At 51.6% G+C, this 19,716-nt stretch overlaps 10 protein-coding genes across 10 annotated transcripts; 7 read left to right on the top strand and 3 right to left on the bottom strand.

Annotated features, from left to right (window-relative positions):
• Positions 1 to 320: 320 nt before the first annotated feature.
• Positions 321 to 1,085, top strand: SNOG_13147 (hypothetical protein; the record flags this gene model as incomplete). Its single annotated transcript, XM_001803308.1, has 2 exons — positions 321 to 345; positions 514 to 1,085. The coding sequence occupies 2 exons, from the start codon at positions 321 to 323 to the stop codon at positions 1,083 to 1,085; spliced, it is 597 nt and encodes a 198-aa protein (XP_001803360.1).
• Positions 1,086 to 2,683: 1,598 nt separating this feature from the next.
• On the top strand, positions 2,684 to 2,945 carry SNOG_13146 (hypothetical protein; the record flags this gene model as incomplete). The annotated part of the gene is made up of 2 exons (XM_001803307.1): positions 2,684 to 2,749; positions 2,805 to 2,945. 2 exons carry the CDS (start codon positions 2,684 to 2,686, stop codon positions 2,943 to 2,945), a joined length of 207 nt encoding a protein of 68 aa, XP_001803359.1.
• A 614-nt stretch (positions 2,946 to 3,559) lies between these two features.
• SNOG_13145 (hypothetical protein) lies at positions 3,560 to 4,694 on the top strand (the record flags this gene model as incomplete). Its single annotated transcript, XM_001803306.1, has 2 exons — positions 3,560 to 4,075; positions 4,107 to 4,694. The coding sequence occupies 2 exons, from the start codon at positions 3,560 to 3,562 to the stop codon at positions 4,692 to 4,694; spliced, it is 1,104 nt and encodes a 367-aa protein (XP_001803358.1).
• A 339-nt stretch (positions 4,695 to 5,033) lies between these two features.
• Positions 5,034 to 5,905, top strand: SNOG_13144 (hypothetical protein; the record flags this gene model as incomplete). The annotated part of the gene is made up of 2 exons (XM_001803305.1): positions 5,034 to 5,157; positions 5,214 to 5,905. The coding sequence occupies 2 exons, from the start codon at positions 5,034 to 5,036 to the stop codon at positions 5,903 to 5,905; spliced, it is 816 nt and encodes a 271-aa protein (XP_001803357.1).
• Positions 5,906 to 6,770: 865 nt separating this feature from the next.
• SNOG_13143 (hypothetical protein) lies at positions 6,771 to 8,213 on the bottom strand (the record flags this gene model as incomplete). The annotated part of the gene is made up of 2 exons (XM_001803304.1): positions 6,771 to 7,967; positions 8,059 to 8,213. The coding sequence occupies 2 exons, from the start codon at positions 8,211 to 8,213 to the stop codon at positions 7,013 to 7,015; spliced, it is 1,110 nt and encodes a 369-aa protein (XP_001803356.1). The 3' UTR covers positions 6,771 to 7,012.
• A 1,639-nt stretch (positions 8,214 to 9,852) lies between these two features.
• Positions 9,853 to 13,726, top strand: SNOG_13142 (hypothetical protein; the record flags this gene model as incomplete). Its single annotated transcript, XM_001803303.1, has 4 exons — positions 9,853 to 10,115; positions 10,310 to 10,450; positions 10,499 to 10,713; positions 10,773 to 13,726. The coding sequence occupies 4 exons, from the start codon at positions 9,853 to 9,855 to the stop codon at positions 13,724 to 13,726; spliced, it is 3,573 nt and encodes a 1,190-aa protein (XP_001803355.1).
• A 516-nt stretch (positions 13,727 to 14,242) lies between these two features.
• SNOG_13140 (hypothetical protein) lies at positions 14,243 to 16,204 on the top strand (the record flags this gene model as incomplete). Its single annotated transcript, XM_001803302.1, has 2 exons — positions 14,243 to 15,863; positions 15,984 to 16,204. The coding sequence occupies 2 exons, from the start codon at positions 14,243 to 14,245 to the stop codon at positions 16,202 to 16,204; spliced, it is 1,842 nt and encodes a 613-aa protein (XP_001803354.1).
• Positions 16,205 to 16,296: 92 nt separating this feature from the next.
• Positions 16,297 to 17,312, top strand: SNOG_13139 (hypothetical protein; the record flags this gene model as incomplete). Its single annotated transcript, XM_001803301.1, has 2 exons — positions 16,297 to 16,747; positions 16,837 to 17,312. 2 exons carry the CDS (start codon positions 16,297 to 16,299, stop codon positions 17,310 to 17,312), a joined length of 927 nt encoding a protein of 308 aa, XP_001803353.1.
• Positions 17,313 to 17,893: 581 nt separating this feature from the next.
• Positions 17,894 to 18,141, bottom strand: SNOG_13138 (hypothetical protein; the record flags this gene model as incomplete). Its single annotated transcript, XM_001803300.1, has 2 exons — positions 17,894 to 17,947; positions 18,019 to 18,141. 2 exons carry the CDS (start codon positions 18,139 to 18,141, stop codon positions 17,894 to 17,896), a joined length of 177 nt encoding a protein of 58 aa, XP_001803352.1.
• Positions 18,142 to 18,220: 79 nt separating this feature from the next.
• SNOG_13137 (hypothetical protein) lies at positions 18,221 to 19,359 on the bottom strand (the record flags this gene model as incomplete). Its single annotated transcript, XM_001803299.1, has 3 exons — positions 18,221 to 18,461; positions 18,513 to 19,129; positions 19,180 to 19,359. The coding sequence occupies 3 exons, from the start codon at positions 19,357 to 19,359 to the stop codon at positions 18,221 to 18,223; spliced, it is 1,038 nt and encodes a 345-aa protein (XP_001803351.1).
• Between the last annotated feature and the right edge of the window lie 357 nt (positions 19,360 to 19,716).

Genomic DNA, 19,716 nt, shown 5'->3' with positions numbered 1-19,716 from the left:
TTGCTACAATCAAAACTGGCGACTCGCGGTTGACGAGGGATGGCGGGGTCGAGATTGCGACAATCTCGCTGCGTAGTACCGTCAGCATGCATGGATGTATGTCGCCCAAACACCACGTGACCGTTAAAGTTGCACAGGTTCAAAGTTCGACAAGATCATCTGTGTCACATCATTTGATGGAAGCGACTCCGCGACAATGACATTAGCGCTGCCGTTCATGACGTAGAAGTGGTGTGGGGTAAGTACCACCACTTCATGCTCCGTGTAATTCCAAACCTCACGAAACCTTTCCGAGTGCTTCGACAACAGGTCTTATCGAGATGCCCGAGACATACGACCACGATGGCAAGCCAGTCCAACACCACATGGCACGAGTAAATGGGATCCGAATGCATTACATCACTGCAGGATCTGGACCTCCCCTACTTCTCCTTCATGGGACGCCGAAAAATCACTATTATTGGTATCGGATTGTTCCTTACCTAACGCCTCACTTTTCTATCATTGCGCCAGATCTCCGAGGCTTTGGTGCGACGGACAAGCCTCCCGCAAGCGATGGATATGATGGCCACACCAACGCAAACGACATGGCTGAGTTGATGAACCAGCTAGATCAAAAGAAGTTCGCTGTACATGGCGAAGACAGAGGTGGTACATATGCATTCTGCCTCGCCGGCTTGTATCCCGACAGAGTGACACATCTCAGCTTCTGCGAAATGATGCTTTCTGAAAAGCTGACGGAGCAATCATTCTTCACTCGCGACAACATCAGTGCACAATACAACCAAAAGGGTGTTTGGAATTGGCACATTCCTTTCTTTTGGATGCCACATGTGCCTGAGATGTTGATTCAGGGGAAAGAAGAGGAGTTCTGGACGCACTTCATGAAGGCCGAATGCTACAATCCTAGTGCCTTGGACCAGGTTGCTGTGAATGAGTGGGTTCGATGTTCGAAAGCACCGGGTGGTTTGCGAGGTATACTCGAAACGTATAGAAGCCACTGGGTAAATGTGGACGTGGAGAAGGAGATCTTGGATAAGGGAAAATTGAAGTGTAAGGTCATGACTGTCGGAGCGCCAGAGTGAGTATTGTTTATCAACGGTAACGAATCTTGACTGCTAACAACGTCTCAGATTCTTTGGCCCTTTGGTAGAGGAGCAAATGAAGATTGCTGCTACGGACATTGTGATATCTGAGGTCTTTGAAAATTGCGGACACAGTCTGTCTCTCGAACAACCAGAGAGGTTGGCAGAATTGCTGCGAAAATTCATCTCATGAAAGTATATTTTATGAAGCCACTTGGCTTCCGCGTCCACCCCTCGCGGACCGACACTGCGGCTATATGGTCTTGATATGAAGCATCTGGTAGGTTTGAAGCATTCACGTATGAGCACGACTGCTTCGTTGTGCTTGACTCTCAAGAGCTAAAGTAGGAACTTCGTGGGGCTGGAATGCGTTATGAGTGTTACTAAATGTAGTAGAATGACTCAAAGAGCTATACTGAGAGTCTTGAATAATCGCAAATCAACGCATGGCCTTACAGACTGATGTTGAAGCGGTGTCGTGTGAGAGGAAGTGACCCGACGTTGGATCATTCACTTTCGTGTGCGCTGTCTGGAGTCAGCCTACTGTTAATGGACGACTAGCTTCTTGCATGAGAGCCTGGATATGCCCAACAGCTTATTAGTATGTGACAAAGTGCTAAGAAGAATTCGAAGTTAAACAGCTTAACATTGCCCCCGGACAGTGCTCGGAGTCTTCAGACCTATTGCGCATGAATAATTGCAGCACACCCGTGGCTGAGTTTGTACATATAGCCTTACTTTATGAAGCCGCCTCATAAATAGTTTGCCTCAGTATATATTAGGAAGACCGATGGAATATGCGCCGCATCCTATTCCCGGACGCTAGGGGAAAATGAAGCCGGTCACCGTAATGCGGAGGAGCCGGGGCATTTGGATGACCGGCAAACGTCCCGAAGTGAAACGAACGAAGTCCGTACCTTTGGCGGCTACGAGCACGACCATGGAACCTTGGAGCCCGTGAGGCCTTTACGTCGGGCTGAGTCACGGGCTGACGCTGGCAGTCAACAGTGGCATAGCAAACTGCGCGCTAGGTGATGAGTCACGATAGTTTTGTAGTCACAGCTGATATAAGAGTAGCTGTCGTGATAAGATAGCCCCATCTGAGCGTCGCAGTTGACCTTTGGGGGAGAAAACGGAGGAGGCACGTGGAGGGCCGCGCACGTGAAGGTGTGTCTTATCGATAGCTTAGCGTCGCTGACAAAGCGGCAAATCTCGCGAGATCCCAAAATCCATTTGGTGCCTTCCGCACCCCTAGGTTCATTTTGCTTTGTGCGCTTTTACACATCTGACCTTTGAGAGTTAATCTGGGGAGGATATTCGATCTTGCCGCTGTTGCCGAACTCGCTCTGCGTGTCTAACGACGCGACTCGACGTTTCGCTACTGCCTAACGTCGAACACACGTCTTTTCACTTAGCGGGACACATATCTCCGACGAACAACATATGATGCATCGTACTTTGATTGGCGCAGGAGCCAAGCACCCAAATCCTACGCCAGGCAACTCCCGGACTTCCCAAAGCCGAAACAGAGTTCTCTTCAGATAGTTCGACATGGACAAAGACCAGTACTTGGTCGAGTGTGATGTAGCTGCACCATGATGGGCGCAGGCAGGACATTTAGGTGGCGGGTAGGGCTGCTGGTGACAGGCATGCGGCTCGGGCAGGTCAGCTGGCCGCCCCGCAGCTAGTATCGATCGGTGTAACGTGGACACCTCTCAGATGACAGCGGATGGATGCCAACTGAGAACGCAATCCACATCTGGCCAGGAAGGGCGACTGAATGAGGCGGTGATGACGCCGCTACACCGCGAGCCCATCCAATACGGCAGTCTTTGGGTCACCTTGTCGCCACAAAATTAAGCCTCGGACTACCATGATGCATGACTGGTGTTCACCGACTGCGAACTTGATTGAGTCATCTGCTGCGGCTCTGTGTGCGTCTACAGACAATCTTGGAAGCCGTCCCATGGAAGGCAGGAGCCCGGCACGTTCAATTTCCCCTTGAATGCTTCGTAAAGTGTGGATGCACATATAATCAAGGTGACCATTCACGTGGCGCTCGCTTACTTAGTGTACCTAACGATTCCCGAGTTGCGCCTGGTAAAACGCGCAGCGAAGTCCTTAACCAGGAACCTGCCTCGAAACTTGGACGACCTCTTCATTCGCGCGTCGGGCACCTCTTCTTCCTTACAATCGTGTCTCGTCTTGTTCTGTCAAGCGCGCGTGTGTCCTCCCCACAAGGCAGCCACCTTTCCTCAACGTGTGACGAGTATTTAAAGTCGGTGTCCCCTTCAGCGCACGGCCACCGAGCTTTCACTTGTTCCATCACGCCGCGACGCTACGCCACCCGACTTTTACAAACGCCTTTGCCCGCCTACAATCCAATTACCTCGCAAATCCCGCAATCCCCTCTTGCCTCCGCTCGGCATCAACACGACAGCGTCGCCATAGATTGCACTTCAACATCTTCAACTATGGCCTCTTTTACCAACCTACCCCCAGAGATCAGGAATGCTTGTTACGATGAGCTCCTGAGCGGTGAGAACAACTCTCAGCATCGCATCCCACATGAGCTAGCGATGTTCTCCGTCTCCAAGCTGGTTCATGAAGAATCATCATCTTACTTTTACCAACACAATGTTATCGCCGTCGATATACCCTCGGCCAACGACCGACATCGCCTCCCATCCTCCCGCCCATTGCCCGACAAGTATCTTCGATATCTAAAGCGGCTGCATCTCCATGCACTTACCGGTCCGCCCACCTTGCAGCAGACACACCAGGCAGCAACCGCGATCGCAGCCCTAGCATGCGTTGGCGCACGATTCGACGAGCTCAATCTGTTCATCGGGTCGCGACTATCTCATGTCCTGAACTCTCGTGTGGACGACTCCATCATGGGCGGCTCCCATCCCATTACCACAGCGATCCGAAATGTCCTCCTGAGCAATGTCGCCAAAGTCTATCGCATAGCCTTGGAGTCTGCTTGGGTTCGCTCCCGGCGTCGCCCAAACCTTACAGGCCGAGTTCGGTGCCTGCCTAGAATTTTATTCGGGCGGAACCCCTGCGCATGACTTCGCCCTACTCGAACGCCAAACCTCCGGTCGCTATTCCAGCGCACACCTGTCTAGCTTGGGACTGACCGATGAGGAAACCTCGGACATGCAACTCGACGCAAATTCAATCTCACCTGCATCCACCCCATCTTCACTTCCCTCGTCCCTCTGCTCGGCATTCGCAGATCTCGACACATTCTCCGTGTCTTCATTCGAGCTTGGATCCGATGGTAAAGAAGACGAAGACTGCGATGAGTCATTCGCAAATGACATCGACACAAGCCAACAGCCATTCTTCACCGAGGACGATATTGAAGAGTGGTCCGCCTTCGCCCAGGAAGAGCAGGAAAATGGGGAGGATGTGTTGGATGATCTGGAAGGTCTTGACGGAGACGATGAAATGGAGGACGTGTCACAGGAGGAGTCTCGGGCTTTCATGCGCAATCTGAAGGAGGTCGCTCATCATATTGCAAATGACGAAGATGTCACTTACATGACTAACTTCGCACCTGACTTGCTGCTGAGTCGACACCACCTAGGTCATCTTGTGTGATTTACGTGCTATGTCACCGGACGCAGCTCATGTGTTGGTACAGATCAACTTTGGCATTGTATGATGATGATGTGCTGTGCATTGGATATGGCGTTTTATGGAGTTCTAGAAGGGAGCATACGGCTGGGAGTTTCTTACACTTACAGTTATCTGGTTTATATCTTTGGCGCTCAACGGATGCAAATATACCCGAACTCGAATCCATCAGCTGGGATATCATAGACTTAGGTAGCAGGCTTCAGCTTTGCGCTCAGATCCATACTTCACATTTACTTCAAATTTACTTTAAACATTACTTCGCCTCTAGTCCACAGTCAGACATCGTTAAGTCAACTAATAATGACTAAAGCAAGCACTACCAAGTACTCAAACAGGCATTTCATTTCACGGGCTTACACGATACTCGGAAACATGCTTGAGCCGCATTGCGAACACCTATGCCGCATACACCAGATGCAGCATCGTACGTCCATACACCACAAGATTACTTGACTGCCCGCACTCCACCACGATATGCAGAAACGCCATCCGCCTTCTACAAGCACATCCACTCACCCTACGCAACTCCCCCCGCCACACCACCACCAGCTCTCCTTCCGCGAAAACGTCCTCCCCTGCGCAGAAACACCACTCTACCTACCCCAGATCCATTCACCGTAAAACGCCACCCCCTCCCCTCCAATTCCCCACTCCTCCTCTCCAAGCCCTTGCCTCAGACACCTACCAATTTCTCCGATCTCTTCACGTCTACCCCCCTACTTCCATCACCACCATGCCCCACGCCATCCCTCCGTCAATCGCGCCGCGTGTGGACATGGTCCCCTACACCTCCGCCGCGCCGCGTGCACCTTCCCCTGCCACTGAGAAAAAGGCCCGTGGTTCCGCGGCGCCAGAGCTCGAGCTCGAGCGAGGAGATGGTGTTTCGCAGGGCGGGGACGTGGCCGGTGAGGACGACGACGCCATCGGTGTGGCCGTCTGCTCCGCCGGCGGTGGATTATGGGAATGCGAGGGAGTGCTTGAGGATTTTGAATGAGTATGTTTTGGACGAGAAGGGGGAAAGTGAGGTTAAGAAGATGTGGGAGTTCAAGCGGGGGAGGATTGGAAATGTGGGGGTGAGGGAGCTGGAGCTGGAGATTGGGGATTTGAAGGCTAGGGAGGCAATGATGCTATCTGGCGAGATGACCAAGTTGGGACTTGAGCCGGGTGAGTAGAAAGCGAGTGTTTTGAGATGAGGATTCCTCCGATTGTTGGGGCTGTAGTTAGTAGTCGCAATCTCCCTGACTATTGAGGTAGTAGCCGGATACTCTCGATCTTGAACATCGCGGTGAGTGAGAGGGCGGTGTATTAATTGATAATATTGATTCATGTATTACATAGTTATGACTGACCCGAGTCGTATTCTTAATCACAAGCGGCGAAACGAATGTAAGTCTGCCGTTGATGACTGCTGTCCTGGGCCATAAAAACTCCAAGAAAGACGTCTACGCCAGACCATAGAATAAAAACTCGGCCTTCAATTTGAGGGTGACTAGAAGGTGATAGGCGTCCGAATCTGTCCAGCGATGCGCCACGATGCGCTACATCTCCATGGTTGAAAGCTAATCGCCTGTGCTGCGCATGATCGGACGAATTCTCTGCGCCTTCCCCAAGGCTCAAAGACGCGAACTTGGAGCCCGGCTCTCGCAATATTCATTAGCATTGTCGGTCCGATGAATGCATACCTCGAGCGGCAGAGATACGCGACGGAGATCATCCGAGCGGGTGCCTGGCAATCATTCTGTCGAGGCGGTGGTGTGCATGCGGATCGCTGACATCATATTCAGGATAGCGGCTTGGCGCGCGAGGGCGGGTGACATTGCTGACGCTAACGGTCGTGTAACGCTGCAGATGGCAGATGGCAGATGCCAACGAAGGCGCATGTTCGACGAGAGTCGGGAACATGATTGCTGTGAGGCCGTTCTGTTGTACAATGTGGAGCAATGGAAAGGTATTAGCCATGTGGTTCCCGAAGGTCACCAAGTTGGCAAGCGAGCGTTGTGCAAAGTGGTTGTTTATCGTGATACAGAAACGAAGTCGCGTAACGAAGCGTCGTCAGTCGATTATTCGTGTAGGGTATCTTCGCGTCGCGGAACCCAGGTCGATGCGATACAGCATGCCGAAGCCAGGGGCTCCCAGGTGACCAACCCGAGTCTTGGCCCATCAATAAAAAACCAAAAACGCCATAACCATGCAACGCTATGCTATGCAATACTCCATATCCCTCTCTCTTTCAATATATGGCAAAATAATAGCGGAAATAGTAATAAAGAGTTGAAGTGTTAATGTATCACATTCTCCTCGGTCTTCGTAATGATATGACCAATGTTATCAGCGAAGAGCTTTTGGATAGGCATCGTGATGGCGTTCATCATGTTTTGCTGGAAGTCGTCCTTGACCAGATGTTTTTCGAACCAGTAGTGGCGGATGAGCTTGCCCTGGCAATTGCTGACCTCGACACCTGGGAAGCCGTTCGCCTCACCACAATCAAGCTCCTTGATGTAGGGCTCATAGTCGTAACGGATGTATTCGCCAAACGCAGACTGCTCATGGAACCTAGGGGTCTTCCACTGCGAGCAGTTTGCGTATCGTACATCATCTGGGCATTCGTGCCACGCCTTGAGGATAGGCAATATCTGTGGTGTGTTTTGCACAATCATGAAGCCAGTGTTGGTGTATGTGCGGTTGAAGCGATCCGAGTTGTATTGAGGCGACTTTGGATCCCATGGGTCCTTGGCCATTGTGATAGCATCACTCTTCTTGATGTCCCAGTAGTTCAGCATCCACTCCATGGGTACATGTAGGAAGCGGAAAGCAGCGTCGGCATCGAGAAAGATGATGAACTTGTAGTTCTTGATGTGGTTTGCCAATGCTGAAGGCTTGATCCACGTCGCGTGTCGGTCTTCAAAGTTGGAAGCCTGGATGAACTTGTAGTCGTAGCCGTGGATGAGCGCATATGTGTAGTGGTTGAAAATTCCACCAGAGACGTGGTTGATGTTACGCCACTCATACTCGCCTCTCTGGAAATCGTCGGTGCTCTGCAATGGGCGAGTCTCGAGATCAAGAATAAGGATCTCGCTGCCGAGTGGTTTCTTGTAGCGCGGGTGCGGCGGTAGTTCGATGTGGCTGCCATTGGGCTCGCGAATGAAGGGCTCAGTGGGCTCGGCCTTGAGCGGCGCATATAGCGTTCGAATAATATCGTTGATTGACGTGGGTGCCTTCTCTGCGTGGATGGGCCTGCGCAGTTACAGTTAGTGACTGGTCAGGGGCTAGCAATCTCTCTACGCCACCAGTGCGCTCCGCGAGAGTCTACAAAGGGCCAACGTACGTTTCTGACATGTGCGGCGGGTTTTGTCGTGTGAAGGGGATCTTCGAGGGACTCTGCCAAGCCAGAAATGCAAATATGAAGATGAGCATGGCGCCGGCGCTCGCAGCGAGCGCGAACAGCGGGTTCCGCCCTCCGGCCGAAGATAACAAGACCATTTTGAATGGCGCCCGAGATTGTCTTCGAAAGCCCTGGAGAGCGATGGGAGGAGAGGCTGACGAAGAGGGCGTCGTCGTTTAGGGGGGGGCAGCGCCTCAGAAAGTTGGGGGCCTCTGCACTTTTAAAGCACGGTTGAGGCCAGGTCTGCTCAGCTCGTCAGCCCCAGCACGCCCCATGCTGGAAAGGACCCTAGGGCAGCGCGGCGAGATTGGCCTTGGCGGTTGCTCTGCCTGTGGCGGCGCATAGACACGTCCGCGCTGCTTTCGCTAAGCTCAATCAAGCACTCCGGTGGCTCTGCTGCCGTCTGCGAGCGAATCAGATGGTAGTGGCGAAGGTCAGGTTGGCCGAAGAATGGCGCGGGTCTGCCCTCGGTGGCGCGGGTCCATGGTCACGGGACTCTGCCAAGTAGCGTGGAACGGCTCCGACGGCACCGCACGGTTGAAGCAGAAGGTTGCGACAGATGCTTGTATGCTGACGTTTGCGGGGTCGACATGGAGACTTTGGCTGTGACAGTTCGCGTTCTCGTCGTGCTCTTGACACCGTGGAACTTGGCTGTTGTATGGCGTTCAAAACGCTCGACCAATGGTAGCCGTCCTGCCTCCTTCGGGAATAGTCCCTCGGAAATGTGGCGCACTGGCCGGCCCTGGAACTACTCCTGACTACCTTATCTCTCATCAGCATTACCCCTTGGCGAGACCCATCGCAATGAAAGAGCCTGGGACACGCATCGCAAATTTCCTTATTCGCCTCGGCTATCATCAAAGTTATCTACATGCTCTTCCTCGCATCGAAGCGTAAATTGCGCCCTCCCTTATCCCCCTTCCTATTGAGGCTATGCCCAGCAAGTTCAGGATCTTTCACGATGAATAGCGACGACATAGCATATATCAGACAGAACACGACCATCGCCTGCTTGGTCTAAAATCATGCCCGCACATTGGTAATATTCGATTGTTTTGGAGCAGCGCGCCCAGATCAAGCTTGCTATGCCATAGGCAAGCCCTGCTCCACCCATTACTTTGGCCTCAGTACATCCCCAAAAATTCCTCCTTCCCACAGCGTGGCGAGTTACAACAACGTCCGTTGGCTTCTCAATCGCCATACTATTCCATCAGCATTGCTCCCCTCGGCGTACTTTGACCGTCAGCGTCAGCTAGCTCTATGACCCTCACTGAGCTATGACTCTCGAACGTTCGCACTCGCGACCGTGGCCGATGCATCATGATTGAACTCTCGATGAGGAGATCGTCAATATTATTGGGAAGGACAGCTATGTGTATGCGTCAGTGCGTCAAGCAGCAAGGCACGTACAGCAAGGCACTTACGGTATCGGTTACGAAGTCGATATCGTGCGTGTACAATGCACAACACCCATATCGTTGGCGGACATGATACGATGAGCGCGATGAGAGCGATAGTGCTTTGTCCGTCCAGTGGCATCTTTAAGAGCTAGAGAAAGTGATAGTAGACGTGTCGTAACGTTGGCGTCGAGATGGTCGCGAGATTCTTCAGAGAAGGTTGTTTGTACTGACTGAGATCGGTGCGAGAGCCCATCTTATATGCCTGTGGTCCCATGGAGGAGATATTTTCGAGAAGCTGCATGGCCAGATTCTAGCTGCGGCCAATCGATATCCAGGCATGTCCGCAAAGGTGGCTCAGATGAAGATGTCGTCTCAACGCGTGTCCGCCGGAGCGAGGACGCAGAAAGTGGCACACACCAATGACGATCGCCTGCCGAAAAGCAGATTCTGGCTCCCACCAATCGATGGTGCAGTCTGCGTTCATGCATGTCAGCATGTACGGGAAGTGGCTTTCAACGCACTGCCAATCAAAGGTGAAGAAGATTTTGGCAACAGCGAATCACAGCGCGCTGTCTGCGTCTCATTCTGCCATAACAATAAGTATGTCCTCTCCACATTATCATTTTTTATCATTCATCTCTCACTACAAGCCTTCCCCATCATACTCTCCGCACGCTGGACAAACTTACGTTCCTATCTTATGTTTTTATAACTTCTTTGGTACCTAGCTTGCACAGCACAAGGCTGTTCAAAGCAATCTTTATAGCCTAAGTCCAGCTCATCACCTTTTAAAGTGACAGCACCATGCCCAAGCGCCCAGCTTTGGATGACGAGTGGGACTTGCACAAAGATGTAATTGTGGACCTGTACGTTAGTCAGGGCAAGTCGCTGAGCGAAGTCATGACCGCCATGGCCGCTCAGGGCTTCAAGAGAACGTAAGTACACACCACAAGAGTAAACGCAGACTGTAATGTGTCAACCAGCAAAGCGCGATATGAGCGAGCGTTCAAATCTTGGGGAATATCGAAGAACATCAGCAAATCTGAATGGACCCTCATCGTCAGACGATTACAAGAACGAGAAATCTTGAAGAAACGTACCGATATCAGAGTTCGTGGCATGCTTGTCCCGCTGTCTAAAATACAGAAGCAAAGGAGGCTATACGAGTCTTCATCAATATTCGATCGGATCAGGCTCGGTAAGTTCTGAATTGTTTCACTCATTGGGTGAAAAGGATTCTTACTGAGAGCATGGCAGATACCAGTGCGCTTCAACAACAGTCGGTGCCGTTAGACATCGCAATATTCACGCCCGCTGCGTCTCCTAGTCCGTTCACGGAAGACAGCGGTATGTTACCAAGTCCACTAGATGACCACACCATACTACAACTCACCTTGCGCGCTCCGTGGAACCGCTTTCAGGATTTTTTACTCTCTTCTGCTTCCACTAAGTTGGAGGTGCCCAAAGTGACTCACTTTCTGCGAGATCGACCGGCCTCTTCGGAGCTGCAGACGGACTCCAAACGCCGAGAGCACAATGTGATGATAATACCACATGTACCTGAATCTGAGGCGCATCCGGTGCTGCACGATCCTGCATCATATTTGCCTTCTACCGATAGCGAAAGCAAAGAAGTTCGAACCGCTGGCGGTACTGCCGTTCTTGCATTATCGCAAGGGATGTCCGGAATTAATCTCCTGCAGTTGATCGTCGCCTCAATGTCGAACAATTTTGAAGTTCCCAGGATGGGGAGCATTGTTATGGATCTCATTGAAAACTCGGAGTATCGGGATACGCTGGAGAGTGCACTTCGTCGGGATCTTGACACCTCGAATGCGTTGGCGGAGAAGCTACTACATCCGGCAGCACAATCCGGACGCCAGTCTCTGGTCAAACTACTTCTCGACTTGGGTGTCGGCGTCAATCTTCGTGTGCAAACTATGGTCGGTGCCGATCCAATGACCGCGCTGGAGCTCGCTGTGTGTCAAGACAACAGGAGTCTTGTCAAGCTTCTCCTGGAGAGAGGTGCCACCGATTGGAATGCAAGCCTTTGGTCCCCCTCGTTCTCCCACATCACATCATGTCAAGGCACGATTTTCGATCTCGCTCTGGAAAGAGGCCATTCGTATCTTTTTGGGGAGATTTTAGGTTTCATGTCATCAAACCCTGGGCGATTTCCAGAAGTGACATTGTGCACTTTACGCAACGCAGTACTCCTAGGACGCACTGAGGTTGTGAAGATACTTTGGCACAGCCGCCCACAGCTCATTGAGTCTGCGAAGCTGGTTCCCTGGATCTTCTTCGAAGCAGCATTGCTTTGCGAAACTGTTCAGGAGGTCAACCCCTTAGTGAATGCGCTATGCGAAATGGGCCTGAACATGACTGCTATGAGCGATACTGGGAAGGGTAGCGCATTAGCTGCAGCGTCGAGAACTCCAAACACAGCGATGATATCACGGCTGCTAGCGGCAAATGCGCCAATCTACAGCGTAGCCATGGGTCACGATTGTGTGGGCACAGGCACGAATTGCTGCTGCAAGGCGTACAAGCACAAATTTTGCGACATCAAGGGCTTCAATGCCTTGCATGTGGCCATCGAAAATGACCATTATGCTCTCGTTTGGCTGCTCTTAAGCCGTGGCGCCGCTGTCCAACAAGGTTGTGGAACATATCCAATCCAGCTCGCCGCTGCGAAAGGAAATCCATACATGATCGAGCTTCTCATACAAAATGGCGCTGATGTAAACGCCACTTTCAGCGAGAGAGACGATGACGCACATCCGCCACATCCGGCTCTCTCAGCACTTCGAACAGCTCTTTCGAATAATCACATGGAGGCTGCCAGGCTGCTCTATAGAGCTGGCGGTACACTGTTCAGTGGTGAGGTAGAGGATTGTGACAAGCACTCATTACACGCACTGTTACCTTTTATTGCTGAAAACGGTAGTCAGGATTTTGTGCTCCGAGTTTTTCGGTGCCTGGCTCATGATACGCGCGTAGTGTTACCATACCTGCCTGTACTTATCAGTAGATTCGGTGCAAACATCGCTGACAGCTTTGTCTTCGCTGAATCGGAACCTCCAGCTCACGATGCACATCCGCCCTTGGACCCAAAAAAGGCAGCTTGGAATTATGAGAAGATCTTACAGGCATTCAACAACTACCCTATGTTCCCATCCGCCAATAGGAAGGTCTTACTTGACCTTTCTGTTGAACTCAGCGAGCTTTCCTCACAGCAGCTTACACGGCTTCTCATCTTGGCGATGCGGATAAGGTCTGTCACACTGGCTGTAGAAATTCTCCGTGCAGGTGCCAATCCTTTCGACACAATATCAGGGACCATGAAACCGACCAACACTGAGGTAGATACCAAGTATGACCTGACTGAAGGCAAAAGTGCCTTCCTCGAATCCGTAAGGTTGTGCAATTGGGGCCTTACCCGAATTGTGCTCGAGCGTCACATGCAGTGGCCAAGCGGAATACAACAGATGTGTGAAGCATTTTCTCATGCACTTTGCAAAGGACTTGTTGTGCTGGAAAGAATGCTACTTGCTCAAGGCATGAGTTGGAAACATATCGGCCGATATCTGGGACCTCATTATCTCGAAAACCGCCTCCAAGCTGCACTTGCAAACTTCATCTTGGCTAGAAACTATCCGGAAATGACGCGCATCCTCAGGTACAGCCATTGTTGCAAGAATCTGATCAACCCCCCAGAGCGGCTCGAGCAAAAGACTCCACTCCAATACCTCGCCCTACACAATCAGAGCGAGCACGTGCGCACTTTCTTGGACCTTGGCGCTGAAGTCAATGCAGAAGCTGGGCCCGTCCAAGGCGCTACAGCATTCCAATTCGCCGCAATGAATGGCAACTTCAAGATCGCAGACATGCTCATCAAGGCTGGTGCAGACATCAACGCCCCTCCGGCAGCCATAGGTGGACGGAGCGCTATTGAAGGTGCAGCCGAGTGGGGTCGCCTAGACATGGTGCACTATCTACTCGAAATCGGTGCCGATATCAACGATCAGCGCAACTATCGCCGAACCGTCTATCGAGCCTGGAAGCAAGGACATCATACGATAGCGCGCATGGTATACAACTACAGGTTGGAAAAGCTTGGGACTGAGAGGTGTGAAACACCCGAGAGTATCATGGCAACCATTACAAAGGCTGAGCTCCATGCGAACACGTCGGACATGTCCAATTTGTAGGAGCAGATGCATTTTATGGCATTGCTTTTTGGGGAAATGATATGCGTGGAGAGTCATCATATTTCTTAGACATCAGACTGAACGAAGCCAAGATAGTTGACGGCAATGTGCATACAAACGAAGCCAAAGCAGCGCCTATCCAGACACTCAAAATTGGACTATCTATCAATTTCTTCATACAACAATGATCTGATGAGCGTTGCCTCCCAGCCAGCTTTCATCCAATGTTTTACATACTTCTTCATGTCGGAAATTCTCAAGTTGCGCACTGTTGCGCATTCTACGCCATGAATTTCGAAGCCTTTGCACAATGCTCGTGTCACTTCTTTGATCGAAGCCATAAAGCAACTTTCCTTGTCTTTTCCATCAACGCTTCGAAGTCCTTTGTCTATGACATCGATGCTTGGTCCGCCTTTGTGGTGCATCAAGACACATGTAAACAGTCGTTTCGCATGATGGATGAAGCAAACAACATCTTCAACTCCAGCTCGTACAGCCAACAGAATATCTCGCAAGATGTCAACATCTAACAGTAGCATTCAATGGCCGCACGTTCCAGGCGATAAACGCCCATTTTTCGGTCCAGATCTGGTCCTTCAGGCACCTACGCCCTGGGCGGATCCATGGGAGCAAACTGACACCAACTCTCGCAAGCGACGCCGCGATGAAGATGAACAAGCAGCCACTCCACCACAGATTGAGCCCGAGCCCTTGTTCAAACACCCTCACTTTACTTATGCATCATATCTTGCCGAACAATCCCACCTTGCCCGCAAAGTCCGCGTAACACCCGCACTTCTTGCAAGCCAGAACTCTCAGCACTTTCGAATTTCTGAAACCGGTGATCATTTCACATCGTGGTTGTCAGAGAACCTGTACTGGCTCTGGGAAGAGTATGTGGTTAGAGGAGTACACTGGCGACGCGCAAAGGAGACTGTTAGCAGCAAAGAAGTAGCAAGGCATTGCAAGCATGTTGACGCTGCACAGAGAGTAAAGCTCATTTGGCTTAAGCAAGATGCGCAAAGGAGAGCTTTGCCTGAGAACAACAACGATGACGACGACGATAATGATGACGATCCATCCGACTCGGGCGGCAATAGTCATAACGAATCGTTCAATCCGCATGACGACAGCGGCAATGATAGCTCAAACGACTCGGGCTCTAACCACTACAATGCACCACCAGCCCAAATGCCCGTCCCACAGGTTCTTCCGCCACACCTTATATCAAGAGCTGTTCCAAGGCCTGCAAGATCAACGAGACGTTCGACTGGTCCGCCCGGTGAAAGGCCAGTTGGACAGCCCAGCACTTATTTGGGTGAACCAACGCAGACCTCAAATGCATTCGCAGGCTCCATCAGGAAAGGTAGATTTCCCACGTCTCCAGCTCAGTCTAGTACATCTACTTCAACGCATATTGTGGGAAAACATTCAGGATCAAACCCGGCGCAGATAGCGGTGCAGGAAGTACCAGTGGGTCAGCCTGCTCCATCTGCGCCATCAGCTCAGCCCGTACAAGGTTATAGCGCTAGCTCTTCACAGCCAGCAACAGTGCCAACGGCTTTGGAGACGCGCGCGATAGAGACTGCAAGGCCAGTAATTGGTGTCGAAACATCAAGCGATGCGGGATCAGAGACTGGGTCCGAGTCTTCAATAAACGAGCCCGATCCCGAGCCGTCATCGTGGAGGAATGTTTTCGGCAATCCAGGTTTGTGGCTCAACCCAAGTCACGCGCAGAGTACTGGTTTGGGTAACAGTATGTTGGCTAAGAAAAAGCCCACAACTAGCACTGCGCAGTCCCATCCGGCGGACACACCAACGACGCGAGTCGCAGAGGATGGCGCGAATGGAACAGGAGAATTTCTACCAGTTCGGACGGAAACGACTCAACCAGCCCAAACGGCAGCTTGGACAGGATCAACTCAACCACCGCAGACTGAACCACGTCGGTCGGCTCGAGTCGAGCAATTGCAGCAAGCGAGAACTGAAGCATCGCAACCAGCTGCGCAGACAGATCCATCTCAACCACCAACTCAGACAGAAGCAACGCGTCCCACTGAATCGCAACAGTCTCTCTCTGCTCAGTTACAGTCGCCTTCCAACCAACAGAATGCCATCGTACCCCAGCCTCTCCCAGGTTACTTTCCCTGCCCACGTTGTACTTACCACAACGCAGTCACTGATACATGGTGCACCTCGTGTGGCGCACTATTCTCCAACTTCACAGGCATTGCAGGACCTGCATAGCTCTATATAGGGCTGCATCAGATAGACAACAATGAAGATGAGCTAGCCATACGCAATAACGCACGAGTAAAACCCAGAGAAGAGGACTATGAAATGACTGGAGGTGCTGGCCCGAGCGGGACCGTGGACGAATCTGGCAACAAGCCAGTGGCAACAGAGCAAGAAAAACAGGGCGCCGAACGACGCCGTGAGAACCTCCACCAGGAGCAGATCAGAGCTGAGGGATCATGAATAGAGACCTACGGCCATATTATCCGCCCAACCACAAAGACGAGGTCCTCACCGACGGCGAAATGCGGAGAAGAGCTGAGGTAGCAGCCTACATGGCCAACGAACAGAAAGTCAAACACAGGCTCAAAAGGATCCGCTTCGTCCGAGACAGAGCCAATGCCGAAGGTCTCCTATTCTCCCCGACATTGCTAAGCAGCTTCACCGGAACTCCAGAGGAACGAGTTCAAATAATGCAAGACCTCGCCACCATCGAGCGAGAGGACGCCGAACCAGGTAGACGACAAACACAATACGATGATCTCCACTCTGAAATCCACTCCACTGTAGAACAATCTCAGAGCAGCATCTACCCCTTCACGCACTTCATGCCCTCCTGGCCCTCCCTCTCCGCGCACGAGCAACAATACGCCCGCAACACCGTCTGCGCGATAAATGAAGCCGCCATCGCACCAACCCGTCCTACACGACGCGAAGCAGCTAAAAAGAGGCACGCCGCCCAACGCGCTGCTCCTCCTCTTCCGACGACGACGACGAGACCATCATGTAAGATTTCAAGAACGACCTCATCCGTAAGCGCTTCGAGAACGGCGAGCAGCAATTCCGCAAGTGGTGGAACACATCGCACATGACAGGCGAAGAGCGGGAACTGTACAAGCGCGCTATCCGAGAAATCAACGTCGATGCCCAGGGGTGGCATTATCGCGGGTCGAAAGTGCGGCCTTTGAGTACTGGGGTGGATCCTTTGGAAGCGACGGACGCAGATCGATTGGCAAGATTCGTGGGGACTGTAGAGCGATTGCGAAGGGAAGGGCTAGGTGTTCCGGAAAACATATGGGGGTGGGGTGAGGTAGCGCCTGAGCGGAGACATCGGGTTTGGTGGGAGTTGGAACGGATGGATGCTGGTGGGGAGGTGGAAGTTGAGCCGTTGACAGAGGAGCAGCGGTTGATGATGCTGACGAATGATAGGGAGGCACTGGTGGTGGCTGGGCTGGATGCGCCTGAGAACTTGCTAAGTTGGGGTAGTATGACGGGAGAAGAGCGAGATCAAATTCGTCGGGACTGGGAGAGTTTGGACGAGCAGGTTAGAATGATGGATGGTAGGAAGTAGAAAAGATGTCGAGACCAGATTGTCGTAGATTTTTATTAGTGTTAATTCAGAGCAGCAAGAAAGTTGATTGATCTGCGACTTGAGACTGTTTCTCATTAACTTTCCTCCTCCCGTGGACTGGGTTTCGACCTTTGGGGCACATTCTCTCTGCTTCTTTGATTTCCCATCGCGCTCCTTCTCTCGCTACAGTGCTGTTTGTTGAGCGCGATCGTTTTGAATTGTAATATCTTCAGGGCTTTGATTCTCCTTATCAAGATCCGATAGTGTACTTAGTGATCTGCAGGTATGCATTACGTTAAAGGCAATTGTGAACAGCGAAGGGATGCATGCATTATTTTGCATAACTAGTGAGAAATCGTTCTAAGAGTTTACCTCAAGCAGCCTGTCAGAGCGATTATTTCTTCGAGAACTGAAGTGTAAAAACACGCTGGTAGGCTTATTGGCAGCTGCCGCCGGGCGGCGTGGGCGGCGGCTATTTGGTGCTGGTCTGGCACAGACCAAGCCTTATAACAACCTCACAATTCGCGTCACCTATTTAACTAGGAAGTTCAAACTGACATACTTGCAGCAATAGAGCCCATTCATCCAGGGCGTAGAAGTTTTTTCCTGTAGGAGAGATCCCGGCGCTTCCCCGCCTTGAGTTCACTATATGGAGATTAAATTTTGTGGGGCCAAGTAAATGCCGTCAGAGCTTGTCTCAACGTACCCTAATCTTGTGACAGTGGATTGTGCGGTCTTCTGCTTTTACGGTCTTCTTATCCTCACTCAGGTATCGCTTGTCAAGATTCTTTGGTACAGCGGCATCCGAATCCAAGACAACGAACGACATCAAGATTATTTTCAAGGGAGCGACTCTACAATTCAAATACTTAACAACCATCACCGTCCCGCGAACTAACAAACTTTGACTATGTTGAGTAAGAAACAGGCATACCGCCTGGGAGTTCCGTCAACCAATTACCTGCAACACCAACATCCTCAACAACCTGTTGCTTCTTGGTGCAAGACTGCGCTTGTTGCGCAGACTGGACCTTGAGAACATTGCAGTTTGCATTCGCACACTTTCCACTAGGAAGTGCATCCATAGCCTTCTGAAGAGCATCGCCCTTCCAGCCGAAGAGGTAGTCGCCATGCTGGCCATAACCAGTGCTGTCCTGACGTCAATGTCTGCATGTGAAAATTGCACAACGGTCGACTCACCCATCACCAAAGCTGTACACGAATGGCTGCTTTCCACTCCCGTACCACTTATCGTTCTTGTACTTGCCTGTGTCCCACATGACCTCATACATGACCTGTGGAATGGCGACAGGATGCGTGCTAGGACAGGACGGCGAGCCCAGACCGCCACCATTCGAATACGCAACATGGCTCTTGTGGTCCGGAGAATCCAAATCCTTGCCGTTCCAACAGCTCGGGAAGATAATGGTCGCTCGAATGCCCCCAGGACAGTACTTATTCGGCAACTCCGCAGTATCCTTAGCATCGCATGGCGCGAAGCCCTCACCATTCTTCAAACAACGATGGCATATGGAAGCTTTGTTGGGTTTCTTGGCAAACGGATCGCCAGCCAGCATGCGGAAGCCGGGCTTGAAAGCGGTCATCTTGCCGTTCTTGGCGGAGTAGGCCATGTAGTAGACTGTCATGCCGCCGGTCTGCTGGAGCCCGACATTGGCAAATTGTGGGACACGCTGGAAGGTGCCGTTCTCTGGGGACTTGAAGTACATGGAGGCCGTCCAGTAGTTGCTGAAGTCCTCGGAGTAGGTGCAGGATGTGCAGGTGGAGAGCGCTGCCGGGTCGTAGACAGCGGGCTCCATCTAGGTAGTGTTAGTGGCTGCAATTTGCAAGGGATGTTGGGAAATATTACAGTGAGGTTGAAGGAGTTCCCTCCGATGATCTGATGTGTGTGGGGAGACGGGCGCATGCCAGGTGCGACGAGAGGGTCGGCGCGCTCGACAGTAAGCTGTGAACAGCCAAAGCGCAACATGTTCTGCGCAGCAGCAGACTGAGCCAGCAGCGTGCCAGCGGCAAAGGTGTTCCAAAACATGCTGAAGTCTGATGTGAAAGGTATGAGGTGAACGGCCGGTATTCACTGCGGCCTGCTTGATACTTGTACTGCAGGCTCATCGATCCGCAGTCAGTGGACTTCATCTACAGTGGGTGACACGAAACTGCGGGCATTGAGTGTCTTCCAATTATATCCAAGGCCATAGAGAACTTCATTTCTATGCTGCGGTATGATTTGCCGTGACTGATAATCGGCAGTTGATATTAAATTGCCGAGGGTCATGCTTGGCAGCATTTGCCATGTGCTATATTACGGGCAGGGGGTTTGTCTTGCATCCGACCCTGACTGGGACCACACGAGTGTGGGGTACTGCATCGGGCAGATCAAAGTCAATAT

This window comes from Parastagonospora nodorum (assembly GCF_000146915.1).
Source record: "Parastagonospora nodorum SN15 chromosome Unknown scaffold_25, whole genome shotgun sequence".
In the NCBI taxonomy this organism is placed as follows: domain Eukaryota; kingdom Fungi; phylum Ascomycota; class Dothideomycetes; order Pleosporales; family Phaeosphaeriaceae; genus Parastagonospora; species Parastagonospora nodorum.
Note: the sequence above shows the minus strand (reverse complement) of the source record. Positions and strands in the feature narration are given on the sequence as shown.